Genomic DNA, 19370 nt, shown 5'->3' with positions numbered 1-19370 from the left:
CAGGGCCTAACAGAAGGACATCTCAGAGTATACTATTCTGCTACATGAACTAGTGTATCCCACAGCCATATGGCATAGCCAGATCAGGGCCTAACAGAAGGACATCTCAGAGTATACTATTCTGCTACATGAACTAGTGTATCCCACAGCCATATGGCATAGCCAGATCAGGGCCTAACAGAAGGACATCTCAGAGTATACTATTCTGCTACATGAACTAGTGTATCCCACAGCCATATGACATAGCCAGATCAGGGCCTAACAGAAGGACATCTCAGAGTATACTATTCTGCTACATGAACTAGTGTATCCCACAGCCATATGGCATAGCCAGATCAGGGCCTAACAGAAGGACATCTCAGAGTATACTATTCTGCTACATGAACTAGTGTATCCCACAGCCATATGGCATAGCCAGATCAGGGCCTAACAGAAGGACATCTCAGAGTATACTATTCTGCTACATGAACTAGTGTATCCCACAGCCATATGACATAGCCAGATCAGGGCCTAACAGAAGGACATCTCAGAGTATACTATTCTGCTACATGAACTAGTGTATCCCACAGCCATATGGCATAGCCAGATCAGGGCCTAACAGAAGGACATCTCAGAGTATACTATTCTGCTACATGAACTAGTGTATCCCACAGCCATATGGCATAGCCAGATCAGGTCCTAACATAAGGACATCTCAGAGTATACTATTCTGCTGCATAAACTAGTGTATCCCACAGCCATATGGCATAGCCAGATCAGGGCCTAACAGAAGGACATCTCAGAGTATACTATTCTGCTACATGAACTAGTGTATCCCACAGCCATATGGCATAGCCAGATCAGGGCCTAACATAAGGACGACTCAGTATGCTATTCTGTTCTTCTGAAATAGGCTACGTCATAATGTTTCTTTAGACCTGCTTAAAATAAATCATGGCTTTATTGTGACGGTGTAGGCCAGGGGTAGGTAACCATGGTTCTGGAGTGCCTCATGCACTTCATGTTTTACTTTTTTTTTTTGTTGTTGTTGAATTTAGTCAATAACTGAGCTGATCAATTAGCTCAGTTGATCAGGTGTGGTTTGTAGTTGGAACAAAATCCTGCAGTAACTGTGGCACTCCAGGAACAGTGTTGCCTATCCCTGATATAGGCTATATTAAAATGGATGTATTAGACTTTTTAAAATGTAGATGTTCCAAAAGTCTGCATCGGTGGCTTGTAGACTATGCGTGGAAGCCCAGAGATGCTAAACGTATTTATGTTAATTTATGTTAATGTTACCTTTGCATGGCAGTTACCGGCTGATAAAATTTCATGACCGCCACTGCCCTAGCTCGACAGCTGCCTTGGTATGCTCAAACTCAATCCCCCTCCTCTTACCTTCACAGCTGCCTTGGCTCGCTCAAACTCAATCCCCCTCCTCTTATCTCCACAGCTGCCTTGGTGGGCTCAAACTCAATCCCCCTCCTCTTATCTCCACAGCTGCCTTGGAATGCTCAAACTCAATCCCCCTCCTCTTATCTCCACAGCTGCCTTGGTGGGCTCAAACTCAAACCCCCTCCTCTTACCTTCACAGCTGCCTTGGCTCGCTCAAACTCAATCCCCATCCTCTTATCTCCACAGCTGCCTTGGAATGCTCAAACTCAATCCCCCTCCTCTTATCTCCACAGCTGCCTTGGTGGGCTCAAACTCAATCCCCCTCCTCTTATCTCCACAGCTGCCTTGGTGGGCTCAAACTCAAACCCCCTCTTATCTCAACAGCTGCCTTGGCTCGCTCAAACTCAATCCCCCTCCTCTTACCTCCACAGCTGCTTTGGCTCGCTCAAACTCTTCCTCCAGGGACTGGTTTCTGGACAGGAGGGCACCGCCACCGAACCGCTCTTTACTCAAACGGCCCTGTCACACACACACACACACACACACACACACACACACACACACACACACACACACACACACACACACACACACACACACACACACACACACAGAGCCAGGCAAAAGGAGAGGAGACAGACAGACAGAGAGGGGTGCAGGGTCAGCCATCTCTGCCTTCCCCGGGGAGGGGTAAATACCTCTGCCTCGGCAAAGCCTTTGACATGCTCATAACCCTGAAATGTGCTGATGGTAGCATTGTTATAGCATCTGACAATGCCTCATGCTGCTTTTGAAAAGAAGTGGACTAGTTTGCATTTCTACATGTGTTGTACTTTGTGTATATGTATACGTGTTTTGTGACTGCGCAACATATCTAGCAAAACTGGTACCAAATATTAATTGTGCTGAAATAGCGTAATGTGTTTGGATGTAGTGCATTACTAGAGTAACTGGTGATGTTTGTAGCCTAAGGCTAGGGAATCAATTATGAAGACCAAGGAATTAAAATGAAGTACATGTTCCATACAGGGAGACATTTTGTAGCTCTCAGGTAGAACGCAAGTCAGTGGCCTCCCACTTCCACAGCTGCCTGGTTGTCACATTCTGATGACTAATCTGTTCTGTAAAACCCGGTGTCAGCTCAGCCATTACCTGTAACATTCCATGTTCCATTTCCATAGCTGGCCATTAGAAGGACACGATTTATGCGAGGTCTAATTGAAGTTGGCTTATCTATAGATATTAGATATTAGACATTAATGGCCTCCAGAGAATTAGCTTCCCCCCGCTTAATGTTGCCTACTACGTCATGCGATTTAAAATGGTAAAAAGGAAAAAAACTTTAAAAACGTGCAGTGTCTAAAGTTTGTTTCCCAGCTTTCCAAGCAGTTCTACATGCTGTTGTGTGCAAAATGTCAAGGCCCAGTGGTACAGGAAAGCTGTAGGGAGGTGTGAAGGATTTTAGTCGGTTTTAGTCTTTTTTCATATATAGCCAAGTTATCATTACCCATTGTATTTATTCATTGCAATATCATCTTTCTATTTTTCTCTCTGTGTTAATCGGAACGGGACCGTAAGTAAGCATTTCACTGTTAGTTTACGAAACACCTGTTGTTTACGAAGCATGTGACAAATAAATGTTTTATTTATTTTTGATTTGACATCATTCCTCTGTCAACCTATTGCGTGCGTGACCACCTGCCAGGTAAAGGAAACCAAAGCCGCTGTTTACAGTATCGCTGTCGTTGACTTACAATGGTTCCCCTGGGGTGAAACAAATGTAGCGTTTGTTTGAGTATAACTCCCCATCTTCTGTGGCCATCTTTAATCCAAAATCAATTATTTAGAGGTTGCTTAGCCGGTCTCTGTGAGATACACTGTGGGCTTGAATGGGCTCAGAGTAAGGCTACTGAATTACTCATGATCTATTCATCTAATAATGGTCGGATAGTAACAGGAGTCTCAGGCTAACCTGTATAGAGACCACGGCCACTGAGGAGGGAAGCGCTCAACATTTGGACCTCAGAGCACCACAAAGGAACAATTTAAAACGCCTCTCGGTTGAACTACTTTTGTCATCCAAAACGTTACCCTTGTTGTGAACCATCAACACATATTTCTTCTGTTTTTGGATTCTGTGGTGATGTTGTCTGTTCAGTGCAAATGTCTTTTGATATTATAGGAAAGGATGCGTAGAGGGGCTTACATGTCTTCCACTAATATACTGTCTGTTGAGCTGTAATGGAAGAATATGAGGTGTTAGCACAAGATGGCGGGTTAAAACACGGTCACATCACAGGGATCCAGTACAGTGACTGGAATTATGGTTTGCATGCGTCTCAATTAGGGTTACAAAGGGAGGCCATGTTACTGGTAACTTTAGAAATGTACCAGTAAACTACAGATTATTATATATTTTTTTACTTTGAAGGATTTTTAGTAATTTTCATAACATGTAAAATATACAAAAATAATAAAATACAATGTTTTAAACATGAAAAATAGATGTAAAACATTATCCTTGATATAACCCATCAACTTAGTGAATACTATTATATTTTGTACACATTTTTATTTATTTTATTATGTGATATGTCATATGTTTGTTGTAAATGTCATGGTGCTGAACTGGTGGAAGTTGTGAAAAAAATTCAATCGTTGGAAGAGTTGCAGAGTTAATTGCAAATGATGTCATTGTTGATTCAAAGATTGTTTCATTAATTAGGCTATTTTCTCTTGAGCCATATGGTCTATCCACTAGAAACTCGTGAAAAATACACAGATATACACTACCGTTCAAAAGTTTGGAGTCACTTAGAAATGTCCTTGTTTTTGAAAGAAAAGCACATTTTTGTCCATTAAAATTACATCAAATTGATCAGAAATACAGTGTAGACATTGTTAATGTTTTAAATGACTATTGTAGCTGGAAACAGCTGATTTTTTAATGGAAAATCTACTCCATCACTCCTGTGTTTCAATGGCACGTTGTGTTAGGTAATCCAAGTGTATCATTTTAAAAGGCTAATTGATCATTAGAAAACCCTTTTGCAATTATGTTAGCACAACTAAAAGCTGTTGTCCTGATTAAAGAAGCAATAAAACGGGCCTTCTTTAGACTAGTTGAGTATCTGGAGAATCAGCATTTGTGGGTTCGATTACAGGCTCAAAATGGCCAGAAACAAAGCACTTTCTTCTGAAACTCGTCAGTCTATTCTTGTTCTGAGAAATTAAGGCTATTCCATGCCAGAAATTGCCAAGAAACTGAAGATCTCGTACAACGCTGTGTACTTCTCCCTTCACAGAACAGCGCAAACTGGCTCTAACCAGAATAGAAAGAGGGGTGGGATGCCCCAGTGCACAACTGAGCAAGAGGACAAGTACATTAGAGTGTCTAGTTTGAGAAATAGACACCTCACAAGTCCTCAACTGGCTTTATTAAATAGCACCCGCAAACACCAGTCTAAACGTCAACAGTGAAGAGGCCATTCCGGGATGCTGGCCTAGGCAGAGTTGCAAAGAAAAAGCCATATCTCAGACTGGCCAATAAAAATTAAAGATGGGCAAAATAACACAGACACTGGACAGAGGAAGATTGGAAAAAGGTGTTATGGACAGGCAAATCTAAGTTTGAGGTGTCGGATCACAAAGAAGAACATTCGTGAGATGCAGAAAAAATGAAAAGATGCTGGAGGAGTGCTTGACGCCGTCTGTCAAGAATGGTGGAGGCAATGTGATGGTCTGGGGGTGCTTTGATGGTGGTAAAGTGGGAGATTTGTACAGGGTAAAAGGGATCTTGAAGAAGGAAGGCTATCACTCCATTTTGCAACGCCATGCCATACCCTGTGGACAGCACTTAATTGGAGCCAATTTCCTCCTACAACAGGACAATGACCCAAAGCACAGCTCCAAACTATGCAGCTTGACCGTATGGTATGTAAGACGTGCTTCAGGAAGCATGAGGTGAAGTCTCTTCAGATTACCTCAACAAATTGACAACTAGAATACCAATGGTCTGCAAGGCTGTAATTGCTGCAAATGGAGGATTCTTTGACGAAAGCAAAGTTTGAAGGACACAATTATTATTTCAATTAAAAATCATTATTTATAACCTTATCAACATCTTGACTATATTTCCTATTCATTTTGCAACTCATTTCATGTGTGTTTTCATGGAAAACAAGGACATTTCTAAGTGACCCCAAACTTTTGAACGGTAGTAAAAATATTTATAACAAAATAGAAAGGTACATTTCCAGAAGAAAATGTGGTGTGCTTGCTAGCTTGTTTTAAAGTATGTATGGTTGTTAAATAGGTTATAGTAGTGGTAGTGACTGCAGTAGTAATGGTGGTGACTGGTTATAGTTGAAAAAGTAGGTAAATGGAAAGATTGATTGATTGGTTGATCGGTTGATTGGATAGGATAAGACAGGATAGTATGAAACATGTAAAAGTGGGTTTGGTGTTTCTAGTTACTGTTTGTGAATTATTTTATGCAAATTTGTGCACATTTATATAGTTATAGTTTTGAAGAATTTGACGTTAGGATAGCCTGACCATGAGAAAGTTGGTTTTGTGTCTCTAGCTTGGATATTTTATGCAGATTTGAAATGGTTATAGTAATAAAAAAAACATAACTGGCATAAAAAAAATCGGAATGCAAGGAACATCTCAACGTTGGTTTGACGTTGATAGCTTAAACGATCCAAATCGAATCCAAATACCAAATACCTCCCAAATACCTCCCAATCAAGCCTATGGAGCTTTTATGAACATTTAAAATGATTATAGTTCAAAAAGTATACAAATTCAGAATGCAAGCAATCTAATCTGAATGCAAGCAATTTGAACATCTCAACTTTGGTTTGGTGTTGATAGTTTAAACAGTTTAAGAGGAGAAACGTGCCAAAATGTTCAACCTGGACTCAGGGTTAGACATAACATAGTAAATGTAAATCTATCTCCTCCATTTAGTATAATATGTTACGTTTTGTATGGTATGTATTCATTTATGGATGTCCATTATCTGTTTCGTATGATACTGTATGTTTCCGAATGACAATTTGTACGATATATTACAAATTGAAATTCTTACAATATGTTAAGAATTTGCAATACATATGATGTTACGAATTCCAATTAAGCTAATGTTAGCTAGGTGGTTAACGTTAGCTAGGCTAGGGGTTAGGGTTAAGGTTAAGGTTAACTAAGAAGTTGCAAAGTAGTTAAAAAAGAGAAAATAGTTGCAGAGTGGCTAACATGCTAAAGTTGTCCGTGGTGAGATTCGAACCCGAAACCTTTGGGTTGTTCATATAATATGTTCATATAATAAAGTAAACTTCTGTCTTATGTAACCATACCAAACATAGCATATCACACCAATATGAGTGTATTGTATTTACTTTTACTATGTTACAACTAGCGTATGAGACCAGGCTGAAATTTTCCCCATGTAAATCAATGGCCCTTTTATTGTCATTGAAATGCATTGGGAGCTCATTTAAATATTGTTGTAGTACAAAAAGTATAAATACTGTCAAAAATATTTTCTCAAGGAATCTAAGCTGGGGCAGTCTGCACATTTGAAAGTTGTTTTCATGTTAATAGCCTGAGTCGTTTAATAGCTAGAGCAGGCAGAATAATAATAATAATAATAAGTAGTAGTATGTAAGAAATATAGTTGCGTTGTGTTTTGCCTTCAGCAAGCACATTAATCGATTTTTTTTATATTAATTCATTTCTTAAAAAGTTATTCAAGTATAAATTACAAACTTGACGTATTCATTTCCAAAATGACCCAAATTGCAGGTAAATTGCAGGTTGTTTTACAACCCTAGTACCAATCAACTTCCATCAAACAAAGTAGAATCCTCTCAACATGTCACAAAGAAGCCTAAGACACTTCTAATCAAAACAATACACTTTTTAGGTAAAAAGCTTTCAACTTCAAAGGACTGTTGATTTCAAGTGCAGACGGAAGAGACAATAATGGCCTGACTCAGCAATGACTACTCAGGACTCAAAGGCCAAGGCACTTACTTGAAATGCTAGAGCTGGCTCGGCCTCTGCTATGGTATTTACTTCCAAAGAGCTCTTGGAGGGTGGCTCTGATTGCGTTTTGCAGTCTATGGACCTAAAGAGAAAGGACAGAAAGGACAGTTGAATCAATGACACATGCATTAATTACTCCCCAAACACGATTAAGTCAGAGCACTTTACTTTCTTCAGCTTTCTTGATGATGCTTCAACAGCGTGCAGACCTTCTGAAAGGCTCTTTATTTCCAATGTACTGGTTGTTCTGGGGTTTGTCTTTATAGCGACCGACTGCTCTTAAGCAATGGGCTGCACTACACTAGATGAATTGAATGAGTGTTTTTTGGTTACCTTTTCTGTGATAATGACCATTTCCAATACCACCTGCAGTATATACAGTAAGGCAGACATCTAGTGAATAGGGAGGGGATGTCCTTTAGATGACCGGCGGGTGCCTGACTACCGTCATTAGAATAGCTATGATTGTGGCCCCACTTAGGTAAAAATATTCTCTCATACTTTGAACTACTTCACAATTCAAGTGAATTAAAGTGAAGAGCGATATTGAAGTGGTGAGTAGAGCAGAGTTTCCCAACTCCGGTCCTCCAGTACCTCCAACCCACATGTTGTTGTATCCCCGGACAAACACACCTGATTCAACTTTGATGATTAGTTGACAAGTAGAATCAGCTGTTCTTGTCCGGGGCCATAACAAAAATATGTATTTTTGGGGTTACTGGATGACCGGAGTTGGGAACCACTGGTGTAGAGTATAGTGCAAAGACACAGCAACTTACCAGATTTGTAACTGACATAGATGTAACAGGTGCATGAAGGTTACTTACCACAGAAGTTCACTGGAGGAGTTTTTCGATGAACCCCGTCTCTCCAATTTCCACTTTCTGCTGCTGTTTCGTTCAGTGTGGACATTGAGCTCCTCCCATTTCTCCAAAGGAGAGGCAATGTTGACTGAAAAGAGCAATCACAGAGAAATCAGTTTAACAGCAGGGTACAAGCTAAATAAAATAAAATTGCCAACTGGACAGATCCATGACAGAGACATGTGTTTTTCTTGTAAATGACACCCAGGGTTATTATGAAACTCTATGTCATTAATTAATCAAACTAAGCATTGTCTGACTTGCTACGCATTGTTAGAACTCAGTTGAAGAGTAAAAGGCTTTAACCTCCTCAACTTGCTAATGGGAAACTAATCGTCTGTTACCTCTTAATCTATTTTAAGATGATCTGTTCATTACTTACTGCCTGATCCTCCTTCGGATGATCTTGAACATGAACAAGGTCAACTCCTTTGGACTTCATAAGGTCAACTCCTTTGGACTTCATAAGGGAAACTTTTCAATGTGGCAAGGTTGTTTAAGCGTTTAGGAGACTGGGGACGTGAGGTTAATACCATTCCTGGTTTAATGTTATGAAAATGGCAATGAGTTATGCTCTAGATATTAGGTAGTCATGATGACATGATACAAAGTAAATTCTGCATAACTATTGGCTGTAAGAGATCATCCTTTAAACCTGCACCTAAGTGTTCATCTACACAGCTGTTTGTTTAGTCATACTTGAAAGTGACAATGGCCACTAAACATGATGAGGGACATAGTTGTGGTCCAACAGTCAGTTTAGATCATTATAGTCGGGCAAACCAAAAATGTATCCTGACAAGCGCCATCGAGAGTTTATAGTCAATCCCTCATACATGACATGAGGAATCACTATAAATTGACAATAGTTTCAGTGGTAAACCATCTGGGTAGAAAGAGCAGACGCTCTGAGCTATCCAATCAGGACCAAGAATACTGCTACTGGTAAACCATTTTGGTAGAAAGAGCAGACGCTCTGAGCTATCCAATCAGGACCAAGACTACTGCTACTGGTAAACCATTTTGGTAGAAAGAGCAGACGCTCTGAGCTATCCAATCAGGACCAAGACTACTGATACTGGTAAACCGTCTTGGTAGACAGAGCAGACGCTCTGAGCTATCCAATCAGGACCAAGACTACTGCTACTGGTAAACGATTTTGGTAGAAAGAGCAGACGCTCTGAGCTATCCAATCAGGACCAAGACTACTGCTACTGGTAAACCATTTTGGTAGAAAGAGCAGACGCTCTGAGCTATCCAATCAGGACCAAGACTACTGCTACTGGTAAACCATTTTGGTAGAAAGAGCAGATGCTCTGAGCTATCCAATCAGGACCAAGACTACTGCTACTGGTAAACCATTTTGGTAGAAAGAGCAGACGCTCTGAGCTATCCAATCAGGACCAAGACTACTGATACTGGTAAACCGTCTTGGTAGACAGAGCAGACGCTCTGAGCTATCCAATCAGGACCAAGACTACTGCTACTGGTAAACGATTTTGGTAGAAAGAGCAGACGGTCTGAGCTATCCAATCAGGACCAAGACTACTGCTACTGGTAAACCATTTTGGTAGAAAGAGCAGACGCTCTGAGCTATCCAATCAGGACCAAGACTACTGCTACTGGTAAACTATCTTGGTCGAAAGAGCAGATGCTCTGAGCTATCCAACCAGGACCAAGACTACTGCTACTGGTAAAACTCTCTCCGCAGACGCTGTGAGTAAGGCCTTTAAACAGGTCAACATTCACAAGGCCGCAGGGCCAGACGGATTACCAGGACGTGTACTCTGAGGTTGTGCTGACCAACTGGCAAGTGTCTTCACTGCCTTCACTGGCAAGTGTCTTCACTGGACCCTATTCCAACTAAACTACTGAAAGAGCTGCTTCCTGTGCTTGGCCCTCCTATGTTGAACATAATAAACGGCTCTCTATCCACCGGATGTGTACCAAACTCACTAAAAGTGGCAGTAATAAAGCCTCTCTTGAAAAAGCCAAACCTTGACCCAGAAAATATAAAAAACTATCGGCCTATATTGAATCTTCCATTCCTCTCAAAAATTGTAAAAAAGGCTGTTGCGCAACAACTCACTGCCTTCCTGAAGACAAACAATGTATACGAAATGCTTCAGTCTGGTTTTAGACCCCATCATAGCACTGAGACGGCACTTGTGAAGGTGGTAAATTACATTTTAATGGCATCGGACCGAGGCTCTGCATCTGTCCTTGTGCTCCTAGACCTTAGTGCTGCTTTTGATACCATAGATCACCACATTCTTTTGGAGAGATTGGAAACCCAAATTGGTCTACACGGACAAGTTCTGGCCTGGTTTAGATCTTATCTGTCGGAAAGATATCAGTTTGTCTCTGTGAATAGTTTGTCCTCTGACAAATCAACTGTAAATTTCGGTGTTCCTCAAGGTTCCGTTTTAGGACCACTATTGTTTTCACTATATATTTTACCTCTTGGGGATGTTATTCGAAAACATAATGTTAACTTTCACTGATATGCGGATGACACACAGCTGTACATTTCAATGAAACATGGTGAAGCCCCAAAATTGCCCTTGCTAGAAGAATGTGTTTCAGACATAAGGAAGTGGATGGCTGCAAACTTTCTACTTTTAAACTCGGACAAAACAGAGATGCTTGTTCTAGGTCCCAAGAAACAAAGAGATCTTCTGTTGAATCTGACAATTAATTTTAATGGTTGTACAGTTGTCTCAAATAAAACTGTGAAGGACCTCGGCGTTACTCTGGACCCTGATCTCTCTTTTGAAGAACATATCAAGACCATTTCAAGGACAGCTTTTTTCCATCTACGTAACATTGCAAAAATCAGAAACTTTCTGTCCAAAAATGATGCAGAAAAATGAATCCATGCTTTTGTCACTTCTAGATTAGACTACTGCAATGCTCTACTTTCCGGCTACCCGGATAAAGCACTAAATAAACTTCAATTAGTGCTAAATACGGCTGCTAGAATCCTGACTAGAACCAAAAAAAATGATCATATTACTCCAGTGCTAGCCTATCTACACTGGCTTCCTGTCAAAGCAAGGGCTGATTTCAAGGTTTTACTGCTAACCTACAAAGCATTACATGGGCTTGCTCCTACCTATCTCTCTGATTTGGTCCTGCCGTACATACCTACACGTACGCTACGGTCACAAGACGCAGGCCTCCTAATTGTCCCTAGAATTTCTAAGCAAACAGCTGGAGGCAGGGCTTTCTCCTATAGAGCTCCATTTTTATGGAACGGTCTGCCTACCCATGTCAGAGACGCAAACTCGGTCTCAACCTTTAAGTCTCTACTGAAGACTCATCTCTTCAGTGGGTCATATGATTGAGTGTAGTCTGGCCCAGGAGTGGGAGGGTGAACGGAAAGGCTCTGGAGCAACGAACCGCCCTTGCTGTCTCTGCCTGGCCGGTTCCCCTCTTTCCACTGGGATTCTCTGCCTCTAACCCTATTACAGGGGCTGAGTCACTGGCTTACTGGGGCTCTCTCATGCCGTCCCTGGAGGGGGTGCGTCACCTGAGTGGGTTGAGTCACTGATGTGGTCATCCTGTCTGGGTTGGCACCCCCCCCCCCCCCTTCCTTGGGTTGTGCCGTGGCGGAGGTCTTTGTGGGCTATACTCAGCCTTGTCTCAGGATGGTAAGTTGGTGGTTGAAGATATCCCTCTAGTGGTGTGGGGGCTGTGCTTTGGCAAAGTGGGTGGGGTTATATCCTTCCTGTTTGGCCCTGTCCGGGGGTGTCCTCGGAATGGGCCACAGTGTCTCCTGACCCCTCCTGTCTCAGCCTCCAGTATTTATGCTGCAGTAGTAGTTTATGTGTCGGGGGCTAGGGTCAGTTTGTTATATCTGGAGTACTTCTCCTGTCCTATTCGGTGTCCTGTGTGAATCTAGGTGTGCGTTCTCTAATTCTCTCCTTCTCTCTTTCTCTCTCTCGGAGGACCTGAGCCCTAGGACCATGCCCCAGGACTACCTGACATGATGACTCCTTGCTGTCCCCAGTCCACCTGGCTGTGCTGCTGCTCCAGTTTCAACTGTTCTGCCTTAATATTATTCGACCATGCTGGTCATTTATGAACATTTGAACATCTTGGCCATGTTCTGTTATAATCTCCACCCGGCACAGCCAGAAGAAGACTGGCCATCCCACATATGCTCTCTCTAATTCTCTCTTTCTTTCTCTCTCTCGGAGGACCTAAGCCCTAGGACCATGCCCCAGGAATACCTGACATGATGACTCCTTGCTGTCCCCAGTCCACCTGACTGTGCTGCTGCTTCAGTTTCAACTGTTCTGCCTTATTATTATTCGACCATGCTGGTCATTTATGAACATTTGAACATCTTGACCATGTTTTGTTATAATCTCCACCCGGCACAGCCAGAAGAGGACTGGCCACCCCACATAGCCTGGTTCCTCTCTAGGTTTCTTCCTAGGTTTTGGCCTTTCTAGGGAGTTTTTCCTAGCCACCGTGCTTCTACACCTGCATTGCTTGCTGTTTGGGGTTTTAGGCTGGGTTTCTGTACAGCACTTTGAGATATCAGCTGATGTACGAAGGGCTATATAAATAAATTTGATTTGATTCGATTTTTTGATTTTCAACCTCTCCCAGTCTGTAATAACAACATGTTTCAAGCAGACCACCATAGTCCCTGTGCCCAAGAACACTAACGTAACCTGCCTAAATTACTACCAACCCCAGTGTACCTGAGTCAAGTGACACTCTTTCAGGAGTGTGGGGACAGGGGACAGTCTGCTCTACATCCACCTGGATCAGCTCGGTCTCGTCCGTCGTCTTTTTCCAGTGAGGCATGTTCTTAGGCCCGTCACCACGTGACAACAGAGGGCTCTTCTTGTCCTGCTTGCTGTTCCTTCTCTCTCCGGGCTCGCTGAGGTCCAATAGGTCCAATGTGGAGGACAGAACTGGAGGGAGAAATCATACTATTTTGAACAAAAATATAAACGCAACATGTAAAGTGTTGGTCCCATGTTTCATGAGCTGAAATATTAAGAGCCCAGAAATTTTCTGTACACAGAAAAAGCTTATTTCTCTCAAATATTGTTCACAAATTTGTTTACATCCCTGTTAGTGAGCATTTATCCTAATCCATCAACCTGACAGGTGTGGCATATCAAGAAGCTGGTTAAATTATGATCATTACACATGTGCACGTTGTGTGGGGACAATAAAAGCACACTCTAAAATGTGAATTTTTTTCACACAACACATCTGCCACAGATGTATCAAGTTTTGCGGGTGTGTGCAATTAGCATGCTGACTGCAGGAATGTCCACCAGAGCTGTTGCCAGAGAATTTAATGTTCATTTCTCTACCATAAGCCGCCTCCAATGTTGTTTAGAGAATTTGGCAGTACGTCCAACCTGCCTCAAAACCGCAGACCACATGTAACCACGTCAGCCCAGGACCTCAGGCTTCTTCACCTGAGGGATCATCTGAGACCAGCCAACCGGACAGCTGATGAAACTGAGGAGTATTTCTATCTGTAATAAAGCCCTTTTGTGGGGAAAAACTCATTCTGATTGGCTGAGCCATACTCCCCAGTGGGAGGGCCTGGCTCCCAAGTGGGTGGGCCTATGCCCTCCCAGGCCAATCCATGGCTGAGCACCTGCCCAGTCATGTGGAATCCATAGTTTAGGGCTTAATTAATTAATTTCAATTGACTGATTTCCTTATATGAACTGTAACTCAATAAAATCGTTGAAATTGTTGCTTTTATATCTTTGTTCAGTATAGTTTAGCTTCTTGGTAGATCAGTTCAAATCTTTGCTTTACAGAGACTCATCTTCCTTAAAGCAGTCAAGACAAACCTAATTAACATTCCTCAACAGACTTGTGACTCTGAAATTAGTGACTCAAGGAGGGAATTATTACGAGACATAATTCTTCACGTCATTTTTGATTTACACGCATTTTTTATTTGCAACTCTGGTAAACAATCAGTAACAGTTTTACCTCACATTTCTCTGCACATTGTTGAGTGAATACCTTGTCAAGGGTATTACTTCCATCGGTTGCCCCCTGGTTAGGTACTTCCAGGAGTTTCTCTACCTCACTGAAGATCTAAGTATACTTTGATGGCCAGACTGGGGACAGCTAAGGCAGCCTTGGCGGAGCTTTTCTGTTTGGTAAATTAAGCAATTTAATCCCAGACCATCAGACCGGCAAGGACAAGGACAGGGACCCTTTTTTTAATGGTAAAGACTTTTTTTGTCCATGTTCATTTAACCACTAGTAGCCTGTAGTAACCACTAGCCTGTAGTATGAGAATGAAAACGCCCTTCCCGCCTTAATAATGATGTCTTGATAGTCAGGTTTCATTTTGATAAAGGTAGCGGCGGCAGGTAGTCTAACGGTTAACAGCGTTGGGCCAGTAACCGAAAGGGCGCTGGTTTGAATCCCCGAACCAACTAGGTGAAAAAGCAGTCTGTGGCCTTGTGCAAGGCACTTAACCCTAATTGCTCTGGATAAGAGCGTCTACTAAAATTGTAATAGTTTAATTAACTACCAAGTCAAGGGGCATCTCAGATGCAAACTCAATTTATTGGAGTAAATTAATTTACATTGTGAGTATATTACCATGTTGAGTTATTTAACCCTTGTTTTACCAGGTAAGTTGACTGAGAACACATTCTCATTTACAGCAATAGTTACAGGGGATAGGAGGGGGATAAATGAGCCAATTTTAAACTGAGGATGATTAGGTGGCCATGATGGTATGAAGGCCAGATTGGGAATGGGATCTTTAGAGAACACAGAGGGTCAGGACACCCGTTTAATGTCCCATCCGAAAGACGGCTATTTAAAAAAAATAAAGTACCTTAATTTAACTAGGAAAGTCAGGTAAGAACAAATTCTTATTTACAATGACTGCCTACTGGGGAACAGTGGGTTATAACTGCCTTGTTCAGGGGCAGAACAACAGATTTCTACCTTGTCAGCTCAGGGATTTGATATAGCAACCTTTCAGTTATTAGCCCAACGCTCTAACCACTAGGCTACCTGCATAGATAGATTTAACAGATGAAAACAAATAAAGGCTAGTTTATTGTCAGGTGCTGAATTGCAGTGTGTGAAGAACACTTAATCATGTCCGTGTCGTTCCTTTTGTAAATGCACAATTTTGTGTATTAAACTGTGGCTTTTTTTTGCATTTGTTAAACCTAGTTTGTTAGCGTAAAAGTGTGAGAGAGTATAAAACGCTATCTTAATACAGTCATACATGTTCTTATTTACGTTTCTGCTCTTTTGCTCACCAGTATTTCTACTTGCACATCATCATCTGCTCATTTATCACTCCAGTGTTAATTTGCTAAATTATAATTACTTCGCTACTATGGCCTATTTATTGCCTACCTCCTCATGCCATTTGCACACACTGTATATAGATATTTTTTTCTATTGTATTATTGACTGTATGTTTGTTTATTCCATGTAACTCTGTGTTGTTGTTTGTGTTGCACTGCTTTGCGTTATCTTGGCCAGGTCGCAGTTGTAAATGAGAACTTGTTCTCAACTAGCTTACCTGTAAGAGCTAGCATTATATTGCTGTGATTTCCCTCACCATACAACTGGGCTCCTGAGTGGTGCAGCGGTCTAAGGCAATGCATCTCAGTGCAAGAGGCTACACTACAGTCCCTGGTTTAAATCCAGGCTATATCACATCTGGCTATGATTGGGAGTCACGTAGGACCTTGCACAATTGACCCAGTGTTGTTGGGGTAGGCTGTCATTGTAAATAAGAATTTGTTTTTAAACTGACTTGCCTAGTTAAATAAAGGATAAATTACAGACATGTTCAGCCTCTGCTGTGTGCACACATATCTCTGTAAATAACAGTGTGTGTGAAGAACACATAATAATGTCTGAGTAGGTCCTTTTGTAAATAACACACTGCTGTTTTATGATAAACGAACGGGATGCTCCTCTGAATGTTATCTGAAGGTAATTAGTGTGTGCTGCTTCTTGATATCTCTGTGCTCCTCAAATTAGGAATGCAATTAGAAATCAGAGGAAGCGCTTGTGGGAGATGGAGACGTCGCCTGAAGTGTTATCTGTGTCAGGAGAAAAGCCATGTCCTGAAAGAAACCAAGATGGTTGACCTTGAGTCTACTTGAGATGACCTTGAGGCTACTTGAGATGATGAGGTTGTCTCCAAATAGTCTTGCCAGCTGGAAGGCATATTTGACGTGTATTGTGTGTATGTCATACGAAGGATAGTATACCGTTTCTATCGTAGCGTTCTGAGCTTCGCTATTGAGTCATTGAAGTGATTGAGTCCACATTGTCATGGACATGTTAAAGTTTATATTTCAGTTGTTGACATGGTCTGTTGGATTTTGTGGTCAGTTCACTTTTAGTGAAGATACTGTGTACATTCTATCTGAACACATAATATCTCACAGTTACAGGTACAACGTTCTTTATTGCAGTTTATTGTGGTCAGGTAAAGTCATGTTTGTGCAAATCGTTTTTCAAAATGTGTAATAATATCCACATGGCAGTCATTGACACTGAAATACAGTACATGGATATTGCATTGATAAATAGACAATAAAACACAAGTTAAAAATATAAGTGAAAAACATGACAATATTTACATCATTAACGTTTGGGGATACTCAAGAGAACAATGAATGGAGTCTCAGTGGATCTTTCGCAAGATAGGGTTTTTCTTCTTCTAGCCTATTGGAAATAAAATTGTCCATTGGTATTGTCAAGAGTTGAGAATTTGTGTTAGACTTTTGTATCGTGACAGCTCAACCTGTGGATATTACTGACAAGCGAGTCACTGTTGTTTCCTATGTTTCACTCTCTACGGCGCCACTGACCTTCGGTTGGGAGCCGATCGTCTAAATGACTAATTTTAAATCATCCCAATCTACTCTGTGTGACTACACAGCAGGGAATCAGACCGCCGTAACTCCTGACATTAGCTAGAACAACTGACAGAAAAAAAAGCCCATGCTTTTAGTTACAGTACTTTCCTCGACACACTAACAACAGAATGAACTGGCCGTGTCTGTATACTTAATCATTTCAGACACTGAGACTGAAAACGAGCAGAAGGCGGTGGCCTCTCACCTTATTGGATCAAACAGTAGGTTCTGACAGTAGGCAGGACAAGGTTCATCTATAAACTACCCCTTTATAGAGATGACCTCCATTTAATCGTTTTTTAGTTTGTTGTTTTTTTGACTGTTGTCGTTGTTGTTTAAGGTCTAAATTAATAACGTGGTAAAAACTGAATTGGTAATCTGCTACATGAGCTTCGTTCTGTGACTGTGTCCATACGGCTACCGTGCAACATTGCTGCGATATGTTGTCAGAACTTTGTATTATGCATTGAGTAGAGTAAATGTTGATGACCACGCTGAAACAATAATACAAGTCCCCTGATGTAACTTTAAAGTAATCCTCTATGACATGAACTTTAGTCAACTTATATCCCTTTCACATACAGACCCTGTTACCCAAAAACAGATATGGGGTCTGTGAAAATGGAGCTCTGTTTTCCAGGTCAATTCATTAACAGTTCCATTGTTAATTTTATTTATTTCACCTTTATTTAACCAGGTAGGCTAGTTGAGAACAAGTTCTCATTTACAACTGCGACCTGGCCAAGATAAAGCAAAGCAGTGCGATTAAAACAACAACACAGAGTTACACATGGAATAAACAAAACATACAGTCAATAACACAATAGAAAAATCTATACATAGTGTGTGCAAATTAAGTGAGGAGGTAAGGCAATAAATAAGTCATAGTGGCTAAGTAATTACAATTTAGCATTAACACTGGAGTGATAGATGTGCTGATGAGGATGTGCAGTAGAGATACTGGTGAGTAAAAGAGCAGAAAAAAAAACTAAATAGGGGGGGGATGAGGTAGGTAGTTTGGGCTATTTACAGATGGGCTGTGTACAGCTGCAGCGATCGGTATGCTGCTCTGACAGCTGATGCTTGAAGTTAGTGAGGGGATTTAACAGCTCTCTTATTTGAATTGCAAACAGCCCCCCCCCCCCATGGTTAAACAAAACACACCACCCCTCACAAATTTCTGGTTCAAACTGATATGTATAAAAGGGGGTATACATGCAAGAAAGTTGTAAATAAGGGTCTGTTTGAAAGGGGGTCATATCAACATGGCTTTATTGTTATTATTATTATTATGTCTGAAATAGGTCATCATGTTATGAAACGCCAATGGCCAATGCATGAAGCGGCTACTACAGCCGTCGGGGCTGGGTAGACAGAGAGGAGAGGGAGGTCAGTGGAGGTACCTGCTGTGTTCGAAGTCACTAGGCGGGCAGCGCCATGGCACTTGGTCTCACAGAGAAAGTCGTCGATGGAGGGGCTTAGCAGGGGGCGGCTCTCTTGTTGCTCACTCACCAGCTGCAAGTGCAAACAGACGACACTGCTTAAAATCACACACAAAATATGCCTTTTTGGCCCTTTTCCTGGAAATGTCAACGTGACCGAGACATTATGATAACAAGTAGTGATGTGTAACTTCATTGGCCATTTCAAACAGTGCATCATGTAATTCAAACAAAGTGATGACACAACCTGACGTGACCTACCAATCCCCCACTAGTTCATGAGTGTTCTGTTTAACCCTTTAAGTGTTGACCACATACATGTCATTCAATAATTCCATCCAAACGTCTGGTGCGCGTCAACAAGCGCCTGCGTAGCCAGGTGCTAAAATAGAACGTGATTGTATTTTTTACACTTGATGCGCTGCAAGTCCCGCCTCTCCCATCTCCTCATTGGTTATTAGGAGCATATAGAGTACCCATGTGGGTTATTGGAAGATGAACTGAGGTCCACACTCCAGTCCAGTTGGTGGTGGTAATGCACCTTAAAGTTGGTTGCCAACTGCTATATAAAGTCCACAGAAGAAGAAGACTGAAGGAGGAGAGATTACTAGAAATTAACTCGGTTTCCCCTTTCATCTGTGTATTAATTGTCAGAGTAGAGAACTCACAATTTTGTGTGACTCAAAATGTGTCAAAATTCTACAAAGATCCAGAAAAAATGACATTTTTTC

At 41.5% G+C, this 19370-nt stretch overlaps 1 protein-coding gene across 1 annotated transcript in view; it reads right to left on the bottom strand.

The window, feature by feature from the left end:
- The window catches only part of LOC139414968 (PEX5-related protein-like), a 199280-nt gene that overhangs the window by 65190 nt on the left and 114720 nt on the right, over positions 1–19370 (bottom strand). Inside the window, exons 3-8 of the mRNA XM_071162650.1 lie at positions 18601–18712; positions 13007–13222; positions 8256–8379; positions 7417–7510; positions 3584–3613; positions 1801–1896 (exon numbers count right to left, since the gene is read on the bottom strand). Of these exons, the coding sequence (XP_071018751.1) occupies positions 1801–1896; positions 3584–3613; positions 7417–7510; positions 8256–8379; positions 13007–13222; positions 18601–18712 (672 nt within the window). The remainder of the gene's footprint in view (positions 1–1800; positions 1897–3583; positions 3614–7416; positions 7511–8255; positions 8380–13006; positions 13223–18600; positions 18713–19370) is intronic.

This window comes from Oncorhynchus clarkii, chromosome 1, assembly GCF_045791955.1.
Source record: "Oncorhynchus clarkii lewisi isolate Uvic-CL-2024 chromosome 1, UVic_Ocla_1.0, whole genome shotgun sequence".
NCBI classification, from domain to species: Eukaryota; Metazoa; Chordata; class Actinopteri; order Salmoniformes; family Salmonidae; genus Oncorhynchus; species Oncorhynchus clarkii.
Note: the sequence above shows the minus strand (reverse complement) of the source record. Positions and strands in the feature narration are given on the sequence as shown.